Raw genomic sequence first — 13,732 nt, 5'->3', positions numbered from 1 at the left:
TAAAGTTAGTATCACTAGATTTACTACTGCTAAAGCTTTTTAAGAGTTTAGTATATGGTGACCACGTGGGCTTGTTTTCGACCAATCAGATCTCGAGTCTCCAACACACGAATAAGAGTGTGTTTCTTTTCGTCTTGATTTATGTTTTTATCCTTAAAATGAAACTAAAAGGAAACAAAATCTACCTGCCACATGTCAACCATCAGCCGTCAGTGTACCATTTTGTGCTTCTAAAGAAAGATTTTGGTTTGTTCGAAAGAATGAATAATTTAGCCTTTATCTTGAACAGATTATATTTGAATTTGATTGGTCATTAATCGTTATTACAGCTAGCAGTAATCTGTATATCACCTGTATATATAATCGTTTGATTAGTACTCTTTCACGTGAACTTACATAAAATAAAGACTAAAGAGCACTCATATATTCTACAATTTGATGCTTTTAAAAATCCATCAAAATTGAAGTTACTTTTATTTTCTGAGGTTTTACTAAATTACTCAATTAAAGCTTGAAATTTGAGTCGTTGGAACTTGAACACTGGTGGTAATTGTACTATATGTTCCAAGGTTTGTTGGCCATGAGTTCATTGTTTATAGAATTCAGTAACAGTTGATCATGTTAATGCTATGTTTATAAAATTACACTACTATAAAATTACAGATGAACTCTTGTACTATATGAAAATATAGTTGCGCAAACCAATAAAGTTATTTGTACGAAACATTTTCTAAAGTAATCCGCACTTATATACACACCAATTATGATCTCGATATTCGTCTTCTCTATATATTATCCATTTTGATCTGATCTCGAATTACTCCAACATTGGCTATATTGTTTTTTTTGTGCTAGTTAATTTTACGTATATATACATGTTTAATTTTTTTTTTTCTCTTGGCACACTCAAATCATTCATTAACATTTTCTTTGGTATTATATAAAACATTAAATATATTTATTACAACAACTATAGAGATAGTGAACATGTCTTGTGACAAAAGAAAAAGGAAAAAAACAAATCAGTTGGTACGCTGCAGTTTATTTGTACATTGGACCCTGATAAAAAATTACGACACTCTTATTGGACTCACGGCCGGGCTAACGGCCCAATATAAAAATATATTACTTTTGTTTTGTTGCGGATCCACTCTGTTTTTATTTTTGCTCAATATCAAACATCATTGTACAATGTCTAAACTCTACAAATGATTAGAACCATCTAGAGATAAAGAAGAAAAATATAAACTTAGGATCATAAATTCGAAGACGAAAGTGTGAACATCACTTAAAGTGTGAACATCACTTAAACTTAGGATCATAAATTGGTTGGATAGCCTGAGGACAATCAATCATAAAGATTAAAGTTTCGAATAAGTTGCTCTCTTTTAAAACCGGTGCTCTGATAGTAGTCTGATTATTTAGCTTAATTACCTAACAGATTTTTTTTCAAAAGAAAAAGAGAGAGAATATGGCAGAAACAAGATACCACATGTTATCAATGTATGTGGAGAATCTACAAACGTGGATAAAAACAATTTGGTAAAGGGCCAAAGGGACATATGTAAGCAAGTCTTGTGACTTATGATTCATCAATAATGTTCATATCCACGTGACTAATCTTTGTCACTTTTCTCTTCCACTTTTGTAATTATAATTCGTTAATTAACTTTTCTAGAAGCACAATCTACTTTTTATCTTTCACCGGAGTTAGTCGCAAGCAAATTATAGAAAATTCAAAACATAAAAGTAGCAAAATTATATTATAGTATTTGGTTTAGGGGAAATTAATAGAATATATATGATAGGGTCAACTAAGACGAAAAGATATAAATTATACGTCTGTTCACCAGAAACATGATTAAGTCTTATTGTTTGCAGTTTGCACTCACAAAGAAAAGAAAAGAAAAGAAAAGAAGTCTTATTAGTTGACATAGTTGTGAATTGTGATCATGCTCACTTATTATCTCAAAACTAACTTTTTGTCAGATCTTTCTAGTGATCATTTAAAATGAAAAGAGACATCCCAAATAATATAGTGTAATGTATGTAGTGTACTGAATTAACGTACAACAGTTAACAGCCCTGAAGCGTATAGATATATCTCTTTTGTTCATACCGACTATCCTGACAAATGTAACTATCTCATGAAATAACACTCTTTAACGTAAGAGCATCAAAATGAGGCTAAGTTAGATTTGCTTCTCAGTGGCCAAACCACGCATGACGCTTAACAACAACAACTTTTTTCACAACGAATGAATTCAATTGTTTAGTGCCATACCAAAATATATACCAAACAAAGAGACATACAGTATATAGAAACTTAAGATTCAAAGGAAGCTATAATTAATTTGCTATCCATTTGATATTTTTCTTTTTTTCTTTTTTATAATCCGAAAATTTCACATCGAACCCCATAAAACATCTATAATTAATAAGTAATTAACCATAATTGAAATTACATTAAATAAATACCTCAAACCATATGGTTTTCCAACTTTACTAAAGCTTTCAACCAATTTAGTTATTTCCCCTCTCTGTACAACTTTCTTGACTTGAATCTATATATATTGTGCTAGTTTTGCAATTCACTCCGATTATTACAGCCTTAGTATTGAAAATACTCATATTCTTTTTCTTAGTAAATGACAATTTTGTATATGCATATACAAATTTAGGTACGTAATTTATAGTGTGATTTTCTTGACTGCACTATTACAGATTAGTTATATTAGAATTTTTGTAGAGGTATACAATAATAAATAATAACATGTTAATTGATAATTTGGAGCGTTGTAAGATATATCGTTAGCTTATTATGGGCAAAAATAGAAGTTTATTTAGTAAATTAGATGTTCAGCTAGATTCATAACATTTGTCCCAAAAAAAAAAGGAGCTAGATTCATAACTAATATTATTAACATCACATGGATATAAAGAACATCAAAATGTGTTTTATGTTACACATGTTATTGTATTTTCATATAGTTTTCACCATCTATAATGCAAATTAACACTCATAATTATATTCAGACTGTGGGTATTTTTCAACATAAGTTATCTATATATTGGAAGAATCTTGTAAGAACATAATTTCGTGGTTCTTGAAATTATAGTAGAAAACACGTCGTTCTTTGAAATCTCACTAGACATCCCAAATAAAACAAAACAAAACAAATGAAATCATCTATTTTAAATTTTTATTACAAAAATTAAAAAATCAAAAATTAGTAGGCTTTGTGAAAGTTAAACAAATGCAAAAAGGAATTACCAAATTAAATAGGCTTTACTCAGAAATATTCAATCGTTCAAAGAGCCATGAAATATCAAAATCTTAGTTCAACAATATCAAACCAACCCTATGTTAATATTAATATAGTTAATTCAGAATGACAAAATACTACATATAATACACGTCCATAGCTAAACATATGCGTTTCAACAACTTTAACCCTACGATGCGTTGAAAAGATAAACTTACGGCCTACGGGGAAGAAGAAGAACTCAACCATATTTGACTTTGTGAAATTAGAAAACTAAATGTGAATTTGTTCTTTTTCAAAAGAGGAAAATGGAAAATTAAATAGACTCTCCACCATTCTAACTAACCTACTTTGAAGTTTCTTTTGCCTTGCACCAACGAAACCACCGAGAGAGCTGTAACCCATTTTCGCCGTCATTATTATAATAATACCCCATCATGTATTCATCTCTTCTTCTTCTTTTTTATGTTTATCTTAATTTTAAAAGTATATATGATCGTGTGTAATGTATACTAATACTCTATGAATGTTTACAGCCATGTAAAGTATAAATGTTTCTTTATTTGTCACATTTTGTTTCATTATGTTGTGTAGTTGTGTGTCTATATAGTGGGTCGGCTTGATGCGCCATCATCAATGGTGGACGATGTCTTTAATCGATTATATATAAGTACTTTTTTCATATGGTTCGAGATTATAATATCTGGATCCTGTGTAGAAGTATCTTATAGAATCGACAATAGTATTTGCGTAAGAAGAGTTATTCGTAATAAAAAAAAAAACCTTGAAACATTCAACTTTTGAAGTCACGTCTAATCTCTCTTAATCACTTAAAGTTATGGAAAAGTAATTCAAAAGTAGTAGCGTTAGATCATCTCATTATCACCTAATTACCATACTACATTTTTCCTATCTTAACATATTATGCGATTTCGGTATATATCTTATATATTCTATACTTAGAAAAATATATTAATTCTTGACAAACTTTTGGGGTAGGGACTAGGGAGATAGTCTTAATGTGGGGGGTCAAATTAAGACCGTTATTTCGGTATTATGTCATCATCTTCTATTTTGTTTGGCCAACTTGATGACGTACAAACTAACCCATTATATAAATAATATATAATATATTTGTCAACCTTGTTATAAATAAACTTCTTGTACTCCTACTAATCCATAGATTTGTTTTAAAAAACTACAATTTCTGACTAAAAAAAACAGTTTAATTAAAAAAATATGAATACTAAGATAATAATTATTTATCGCTCTAAAGCTAAAAATAGCAGGGTGATGATGATGATAAGTGGTGCAGTTGATTCCATAACCTAGAGAAAGGTGTAAATCCATCCAACTTTAGTGCCTTTTTTATTAAAAAAAATTACTGCAAATTTAGTCTGCCATGGCCCATGCTTGAGCGTCTTATGGATTTTGGTAAAAATGATTATCCGGATGTGCGAATAATTCTTTACCTATACATACTCTTGGGATTAATCAAAACCAAAGACCATATTACTCAAAATGATAATGAAAAGAAAGAAAGAAAAAACTTCAAAATACGTGATAGTCTGATAGATTAGCGATTCATTTGAATCTATTTTAAACCTATTTGACAAGATACATATGAAATTCATCATTTTTTGTTTGTTGTTAGTTTACCGATTTTTAGTTTGACAAAAAAAAAAAAAGTTAGTTTACCGATTTTATGTACTGATTTGAAATATGATGTATGTAGAATCGGGTTTTATATTTTAAACTGGAAAATCATTTTCACAGTGTTGTAACGAAAATAAGATAGTGGATTTTATGGCATCCAAAGCCTCTTTCTTATTATTATTATTATTATTTTTGAATTGTAGTCTTTTTATGCGGCACAAGTACAACCATAAGAAACATGTTAAATGTTTTTGAGTATTTGATACTCCGTCTGTTTATTTTTACTTGTCGTTCTGGACTTAATTTTTTGTTTCACATTACTTGTCGTTTTGTATTTACGATGCAAGTTTATGAATCAAATTTTTAGTTTTACCCATAACTTTTAGCTTATTAATTATTTGTATCAAATGAACTAGTGTATTAATGAAGGGTAAAACAGAAATTTTAAATGTTTTCTTAATATGTGTGAAATCACCTAGAACGACAAGTAATATAAAACGGAGGGAGTATAAATTACCCCTAATTCAGTCAGATCTGTGTCGTTTAAAGGATTTGACAATTCTGAAATTGTACTAGGTTTTAATCTGTCGTACACTCCAAGACAATAATTGTATATATATATATATATATATTTGTATTAAATTTTTATAATTTATAATTTATATAATTATGTGTTTTGGTGTTTTTAGAAATAATTTGTAAAACATATGTAATTTAGTTAGTATTGTAATTACACATTAGAAGTATCAAAGGAGAGTGAAAACTTATTTTAATTTTTAATCATATTTCAGATGTGTTAAAATGGAAACTCAAAAAATCATATTTCAGAGTTGACGCTTCTAAAAACAATTTTAATCATTTAAGCTAAGAAGTAATAAATTATGAATACCTCTTTGTCCATACGAGTTCTTGGTAAGATCCTAATTCCTAACCCATAAAAGCAAAGCGAAATGGAAGCAAATTACACAACTATGTAATTACTAAAGCAGTGAAGAGCAAGAAACTAAACTGAAGATGACATAGAATTGAGCATACCCTACATAGTACATATCCTCCAGCTTCATGAAAAACTTGTGACACCAAACCCATGAGACCAATGATTCCTCTCGTACACAAGATTCAATCTCCTCGTCACCTGTTTCACTAAACAGAGGAAAGATCAGTCGGCATCAATGTCGCCGTTTGATGATTATATGGAGAGAGAGCGTCGATTTAAAGTTAATAGAATCTTCTTTTAGCTTCGAGAGCAATCTAAATGATTTTTATTTTTTTGATTAGTTTTTTTTATTAAGATTTTGTGCAATACTAACTTACCAGATAAGAGATATTCGATTTAATGTATTTTTATTTTAAAATGAATTAAATTTTTAAAAAAATATTTGTTGTTAGGTTGAAGATAAAATCGTTTTTTATTTTTTATTTTTGGTACAATTTATTAAAGATTAACTTTGTAAATAATATTTTTAAAAAATATAGTTTAAAGGGTAGAATATCAAATGTATTTAAAAAATATTAATATAAATATTAACTGAAATTATTAACGAAGTAGAAGAAAGAACAAATATATTTACCTTCCATTTTCCGACAAGTTCGGCAATAAACGACTCGAGATTATTCTTTATACAGTAGCAGTATATTAGTATATGGATATTTGTTGAGTTTTGACCCTTTGTCTTTTTAATGGGTGTTTTCAGCACATAAGTCGTCGTTTTGGTTACACTGACTTGAATATTTTAACAATGGTAATATCGATGAGTCCCTCTAAAAGTCGTCGTCAGAGAAATTCTATGTACCCATTAATTCCAAAATTTGGTATTTCGCCTAAGATACGGAAAGTTGACCGTCCTCTGACCGATTGACGAATTTTCTTATAGAAAGAAAACATATATTTCTGATTGTTTGAAGAAAAAAAAAAAAACATATATTTTTGACATAGTTTTTTGCAGCAATTTCTTTAATATTTGTTGCATTAGATGTCAATAAAAACAGCTTATATTTTGGCAGCCTTATTGTAGTATATGTAAATAAAATAATTTTCAAGTTTTGGGGGTAGAATTTATTTCAACTTTCAGGTTCATAAAGTTTTCCATATTACAAACCGTTTTTTTAAAAAGAATTTAGACGTTAAAGTAACTGTGAGTAAATGAAATCCCAAAACATTTATGTGAAACTTGACAACAAATTATAGGCAGAGGTTCAACAAGTTTCATAACCATCGTTAAACGACAACTTATAATGCAGAAACTTTTTGCGCATGGGGACAATGAGGTGAGGTTAAATTTGACAATTTCGGTATGAATTTTATATGAAGAAATGTTCTTTAGGATGGACAAAAGTTCTGTACTGTCACAATTCCTCATATACACAATTCTTATTAGTAGTATTATTTATGTGATGAATGTATTAGTTAGCGTACATAATGGAGTAATAACAATACTACTCCATATGATATTCCTCTTTTTTTTTTTAATACTAATATAATCAATTTTTAATCTTTATTTTTTCAGAACAAAAAAGAAAGATGAAAAGGTTAGGCAACAAAAAAGTCACACCTGCAACATTAAGATGGTGTAGATCAATTACGTACGCGCACACATTTACATATACATGTATATACACACATGTACATTTCTAAGGATATATAAAGCTTGTTAAGATTCTAATCCTATGATTATTGTGAGAACTAAAAAAAAAGAATAATTAGTGATTTTTAGAGAGAAGAGAGAAGACAGAGAGAGAGAGAGACATTACCTTCTTCATAGGTAAAGAAAAGCTTTTCTTTCTTCTTCTGCAATTTTATCTTCCCAAGAAACCCAAACACACAAGAAAATCTTAAAGGTACACTTAAATTACTTTTCATTGTTCTTTGTTAATTTTTTTTAACCCATTTTTAGTTAAACCTTAAATAAGGTTTTCTTAATACTTGTCTATATATGTACACAAACACGTATTTGTGTGTTTTATATACGTATAAATCCATGCATTAACAATTTGGTTTCTATGTCGGAAGTTTAGTGAATTGTGTGGCGGAGATGAAGGTCGGAGCTCCGGCGAATAAGCCGGGTCGGATCATTGTCCAAGTTCTTCTTCTTGTTGTTCTTCTTCTTCTTCAAAGTGTTCATTCTCAGAACTCACTGTATGTTTTCTCTTTAACCCATCTCTGTTTTGTGTTGGGTCGGATTTTTTTCCTTTTTACCTTTTTATGCAAAACATTGAGTTCACAAGCTTTAAATTCACAAGTTCACATGTCAAACTTACTGAAAGGAACAAGCAGAGAGAGAGGTTCTTAACTTTATTCATCATAATCTGGTGTACTATTTTGTATTCATTCACCTGTCTATTGGTTGTTTTTTTTTTTTTAAGGTTCATGAATTATATAAAATTAAAAGCCTTAAGACTTAAATATGTGAAATAAATGTTTAGCGTAAATTTTGGCCAGTACTTAATAAACTTTCCTTGATTTCATTTCCATATTAGCTTTATAAGGTAATTATATAGTATTTATTCTCTTGATTTCTTTCGTTTTGGCTTCCTTGACTATATAGAGTCTATATAACAAATGCTTTACCAAAACATAATTGAAGTTTTTTGAAATGACAATCCTTGACTACTTTCTTTAATTTGAGTTTGTATCTACAACACACACATAATTATATAGATACTGCCAGAAAAAAAGATCATATACTTCCATAAAAACATCACATTCAAATTTTTATAACGTGAAAAATCAAAGGAGAATCTCGAAACCGAGATGTTCACGAGACGTGTGTCAAAAAGTTACTGACGTTAAACGACAAGGAATATTTGTTTAAGGAATTGGTCTTAATAATCTTAAACCTTCGTCTCTTTTTTTTTGTTTTTTAATTACAAAACCTTAGAAAAAAAAAAAACAATATTGGATTGCTTTTACCTTTCGGCTTAGAACACCTACATGTCTTTGTATTTTTTAACTACTTGTCTTCTTCTCAATTCTCACACATAATACCCATGTGTATTTTGTTAAACAAATTATTATATTTTTTAAATACAAAAGTATTATTGTTTTTTTAATACATATGGTACTTTTATGTTCTTTATGCCTTTTCATACCATGATGGATATTTGTGTTCCCTCTATTGGAATTATTCTTTTCGTCTTCAACACTCCTCAACTAATTTGACCGTTCATATTCAAGTGGAGTTCGTACCATAAATTTAATTGTTTTCATATCATCTACCCTTATTAGTTAGAGTATATGCACTACATATCATAAAAATGGAAAGTATTTAACAAACTACCATAGGACCCACAATCTATTCCNAAATTATATGTCAGTTTGGGTTCATAAATAAGATGTAAAATATAAATATTACATGCTATTTTAAAAAATTTCACGTAATCTTTCATTTCTACATTACAATAAAATAAGAAAAGGGTGATTTTGTTTTTTTACTCCCAAAAACCGTGGGTCCCATGGTATTCTCCTATTAAAAAAAATTGTTGTGCTATTCTCTTAAATAACTTTTAGAATTGTGGTATTTATTTAATTAACCCTATTAGTTAGCTACCGATAAATTTCTAACATTTACGTTTTAAACTCTTTTCTTTTTTTTGCTATTCAGTAAGGTAATTTATCTTGATCAATAAAATAATGAATATTCTTGATTTATGTATTTGCTACAATATTTGTTTTTTATTATAGAAACAAACTTAACATCACAAAGCCTGGACAAAACATACCAGCCTTATCAGTTCAGTTAAGAAGAGTTAGTCGTGACAAGGTAAAATTTATTCAATTCCTCTTATCTGTATATATATATATATACATATATTTTTACGATATAATAAGATTTTTTAATTGTTGGTTTTAAGGTGGTAATTGATAATGGTATTATTCAAGTTACTTTCTCGAGCCCACAAGGCTTAATAACTGGGATAAAATACCATGGTATCGATAATGTGCTGGACGACGAGATTGAGGATCGGGGGTAAGATTTTTTTTTATTCCTTAACATATGAGAGTTTTTAACACAATCCGTTTGGAACATGTTACATTGAGAAAAAATAATTACATACGAATGCATTTTACATTTTCATAATGTCCAATAGTATTTTTTTTGTGTGTGTGTGGATATTTTGTTACGGAAATANCACAAATGAGATGGTTATGGTTTAGATTTTACAATTAGAATGAAATTATATGTCAGTTTGGGTTCATAAATAAGATGTAAAATATAAATATTACATGCTATTTTAAAAAATTTCACGTAATCTTTCATTTCTACATTACAATAAAATAAGAAAAGGGTGATTTTGTTTTTTTACTCCCAAAAACCGTGGGTCCCATGGTATTCTCCTATTAAAAAAAATTGTTGTGCTATTCTCTTAAATAACTTTTAGAATTGTGGTATTTATTTAATTAACCCTATTAGTTAGCTACCGATAAATTTCTAACATTTACGTTTTAAACTCTTTTCTTTTTTTTGCTATTCAGTAAGGTAATTTATCTTGATCAATAAAATAATGAATATTCTTGATTTATGTATTTGCTACAATATTTGTTTTTTATTATAGAAACAAACTTAACATCACAAAGCCTGGACAAAACATACCAGCCTTATCAGTTCAGTTAAGAAGAGTTAGTCGTGACAAGGTAAAATTTATTCAATTCCTCTTATCTGTATATATATATATATACATATATTTTTACGATATAATAAGATTTTTTAATTGTTGGTTTTAAGGTGGTAATTGATAATGGTATTATTCAAGTTACTTTCTCGAGCCCACAAGGCTTAATAACTGGGATAAAATACCATGGTATCGATAATGTGCTGGACGACGAGATTGAGGATCGGGGGTAAGATTTTTTTTTATTCCTTAACATATGAGAGTTTTTAACACAATCCGTTTGGAACATGTTACATTGAGAAAAAATAATTACATACGAATGCATTTTACATTTTCATAATGTCCAATAGTATTTTTTTTGTGTGTGTGTGGATATTTTGTTACGGAAATAGGTATTGGGACGTTACCTGGTATGAACCGGGAAAGAAATTGGAAATTGACAAGTGAGTTTTTTCAGACTCTAATGATATTTCTAAGTGTAAAATTCTTAGACAATAGATGATAGTTTTGTTAACATAATAATTCGACTAATCAGTAGTTTTATATTTTTATGTGTACGTGTTTCGTAGATTAGAAGGAACTAAATTTGAAATCATAACTCAGAATGAAGAACAAATTGAAATATCATTTACAAGAACGTGGACTATCTCCAAACGTGGCTCCTTGGTCCCCCTAAACGTAGATAAAAGGTACGTAGATCATCGTTAGTAAAGAGATATTTATATATGTATATAACCTCCAAAGTAATCGAATGTAAAATTTTTTATAAGATATATCATTCGAAGTGGTGTCTCCGGAATATACATGTATGGTATTTTGGAGAGGTTAGAAGGTTGGCCCGACGTGGACATGGACCAAATCAGGATCGTCTTCAAGCTCAACTCGAAAAAGTAACCATCCTTATGTTCACTAATTTATATCTATAGTTAAAATGCCAATTAATTTCAGCTAGTTCATTTATTAGTGAAGTTTCTGATGACTTTTGGGATGCAAATTTCAGATTTGATTTCATGGCGATATCAGATGATCGACAAAGAAGCATGCCATCAATGGCGGATCGAGACAATGCTAAGCAATTAGCATACAAAGAAGCTGTTCTTTTTACAAATCCAAGGAACCCTATGTTCAAAGGAGAGGTATATATATATAAATATACTACTACTACATCTAGACAATTAAAGAATGTTACATTAGATTGTAACTTCTGAAACAATTGTAGAACATGAGGGATGAGTGATGTATATGGTGTGACGCAGGTAGATGATAAGTATATGTACTCAATGGAAGACAAAGACAACAATGTGCATGGTTGGATCTCATCGGAACCACCTGTTGGATTTTGGATGATAACTCCGAGCGATGAGTTCCGTCTTGGTGGCCCCATGAAGCAAGACCTCACCTCTCATGCCGGACCCATCACCCTCTCCGTGAGTCCATTTATCATACATACATTTTTTTTTTTATAAATACTTAACTCCAAATCATGATAGATTATTAGGTTTTGATTGCTAATTCTTAACTAATATTAAAAACTTTCTTTAAGGGTTAATCATCAGATTTTATAGCATAATTAACTTATTATTTGTTTGAGTACACCTTTTTTTTGAAATGTTAATAATATAGTTTCTTTAAAAATAATGATGTTTTTGTAGATGTTTACAAGCACGCATTACGCGGGGAAAGATATGAGAATGGATTATAGAAATGGAGAGCCATGGAAGAAAGTGTTTGGTCCTGTCTTCGCTTATCTCAACTCTGTTTCTCCCAAAGATTCCACTCTTCGTCTATGGAGAGATGCTAAACGACAGGTTCTTTTTTTGTCGTGTCCCTCTATCGTATTGTGTAAAACATACGATATTTTTCTTATCAGAAACTTATATTTACATATATAATCGCAGATGGCTGCTGAAGTCAAAAGCTGGCCTTATGATTTTGTTACTTCAGTAGATTATCCTCTGCGTCATCAAAGAGGTACTATCGAAGGTCAATTCCTTATCAAAGATAGGTAAATACGTTAATATTTTCCCTCTTTGATAAACATTATTTTTTTTTTTCTCTCATANAAAAAAAAAAAAAAAAAAATCATATATATATATATATATTTTGGTAGAATAATAGTTTTACATATATATTATATAAGTAGGAATTTTCAATTATTTTTTTTGTTCCTGTCGTATTAATTCTTGGCGGACTTCATGCTGGTTTTGTTCTGTTACTCTTTTTCACTTATTTAACCCATTTTGACAATCCTATCTATAATTAGCACACGCATTAATTCATTAATGTTTTTTTTTTTACTTCTGCAGATTTAGGCAATATGGATTGNTAGTTACGTGTCAAGATTAAGGATATATGGGAGATTTGCTTTTGTTGGTTTGGCACCAATTGGTGAAGCCGGTTCATGGCAAACCGAATCCAAGGTATAAACATAATACAAATATACTCATACTTTATACAAAAGTTTATGTGCTATGACACCTCTTTTATGGTAATTGTTATAGTCTATAATTATTTTTTTATTTTTATTTTTGACAAAAAGGGGTATCAATTTTGGACGAAAGCTGACAGAAAAGGGAGATTTATAATAGAGAATGTGAGGGAAGGCAATTATAGTCTCTACGCATGGGGTTTTGGTTTCATTGGAGACTATAAATTTGAGCAAAGCATTACCATTACGCCAGGTATACACACATATACTACATTTCTTTATTCATTTTGATCATAGCTAGAAGAAAAGCATGCTTGATCTCACAGTTCACTTAAATATTACGATTTGTTTTGAAGAGAGAGATATATTAAATCAATTTATTACGTATGGTTTCAGAGTTGGCCTAATTAAAACCCACATTGAGCATGATTAGGGAATCATTCTATGTAGTTCTAATAATGCTGACCGTTTGTTTGTGCTTACGTTTATATTTATTTTGAGGTGTATAGGTAGCTTGATGAATGTAGGTCCTATAGTGTATGAACCGCCAAGAAACGGTCCGACGTTGTGGGAAATCGGTGTACCTGACCGAACCGCCAGAGAATTCTATATACCGGATCCATACCCTACACTGATGAATAAGCTTTATGTCAACCCACTCCAAGACAGGTTAGTACTTTCATCTTCTCTTGTTCAACTATTTTTTATAGGTTTACATATATTTTTTTTTGGGAGAATAAATAGGTTTACATATATTCAATTCTTTTTTTTT

The 13,732-nt window shown here is 29.6% G+C and overlaps 1 protein-coding gene across 2 annotated transcripts in view; it reads left to right on the top strand.

Annotated features, from left to right (window-relative positions):
* LOC104713705 (probable rhamnogalacturonate lyase B) overlaps nucleotides 7,591–13,732 on the top strand; it is a 9,114-nt gene continuing 2,972 nt past the window's right edge. The window contains exons 1-14 of one of the 2 annotated variants that reach the window (XM_010430885.1): nucleotides 7,591–7,760; nucleotides 7,938–8,058; nucleotides 9,604–9,682; nucleotides 9,774–9,889; nucleotides 10,925–10,975; nucleotides 11,102–11,221; nucleotides 11,303–11,422; nucleotides 11,533–11,668; nucleotides 11,789–11,959; nucleotides 12,185–12,340; nucleotides 12,431–12,537; nucleotides 12,862–12,952; nucleotides 13,072–13,213; nucleotides 13,470–13,629. In XM_010430885.1, coding sequence (XP_010429187.1) covers nucleotides 7,955–8,058; nucleotides 9,604–9,682; nucleotides 9,774–9,889; nucleotides 10,925–10,975; nucleotides 11,102–11,221; nucleotides 11,303–11,422; nucleotides 11,533–11,668; nucleotides 11,789–11,959; nucleotides 12,185–12,340; nucleotides 12,431–12,537; nucleotides 12,862–12,952; nucleotides 13,072–13,213; nucleotides 13,470–13,629 — 1,553 coding nt within the window. In that variant the 5' untranslated portion in view covers nucleotides 7,591–7,760; nucleotides 7,938–7,954. Of the gene's footprint in view, nucleotides 7,761–7,937; nucleotides 8,059–9,603; nucleotides 9,683–9,773; nucleotides 9,890–10,455; nucleotides 10,555–10,645; nucleotides 10,762–10,924; nucleotides 10,976–11,101; nucleotides 11,222–11,302; nucleotides 11,423–11,532; nucleotides 11,669–11,788; nucleotides 11,960–12,184; nucleotides 12,341–12,430; nucleotides 12,538–12,861; nucleotides 12,953–13,071; nucleotides 13,214–13,469; nucleotides 13,630–13,732 lie in introns of those variants that run through there. The other variant, XM_010430884.2, reaches the window with a different exon arrangement.

The sequence above is a fragment of the Camelina sativa genome, chromosome 9, assembly GCF_000633955.1.
Source record: "Camelina sativa cultivar DH55 chromosome 9, Cs, whole genome shotgun sequence".
Taxonomy (NCBI): domain Eukaryota; kingdom Viridiplantae; phylum Streptophyta; class Magnoliopsida; order Brassicales; family Brassicaceae; genus Camelina; species Camelina sativa.
Note: the sequence above shows the minus strand (reverse complement) of the source record. Positions and strands in the feature narration are given on the sequence as shown.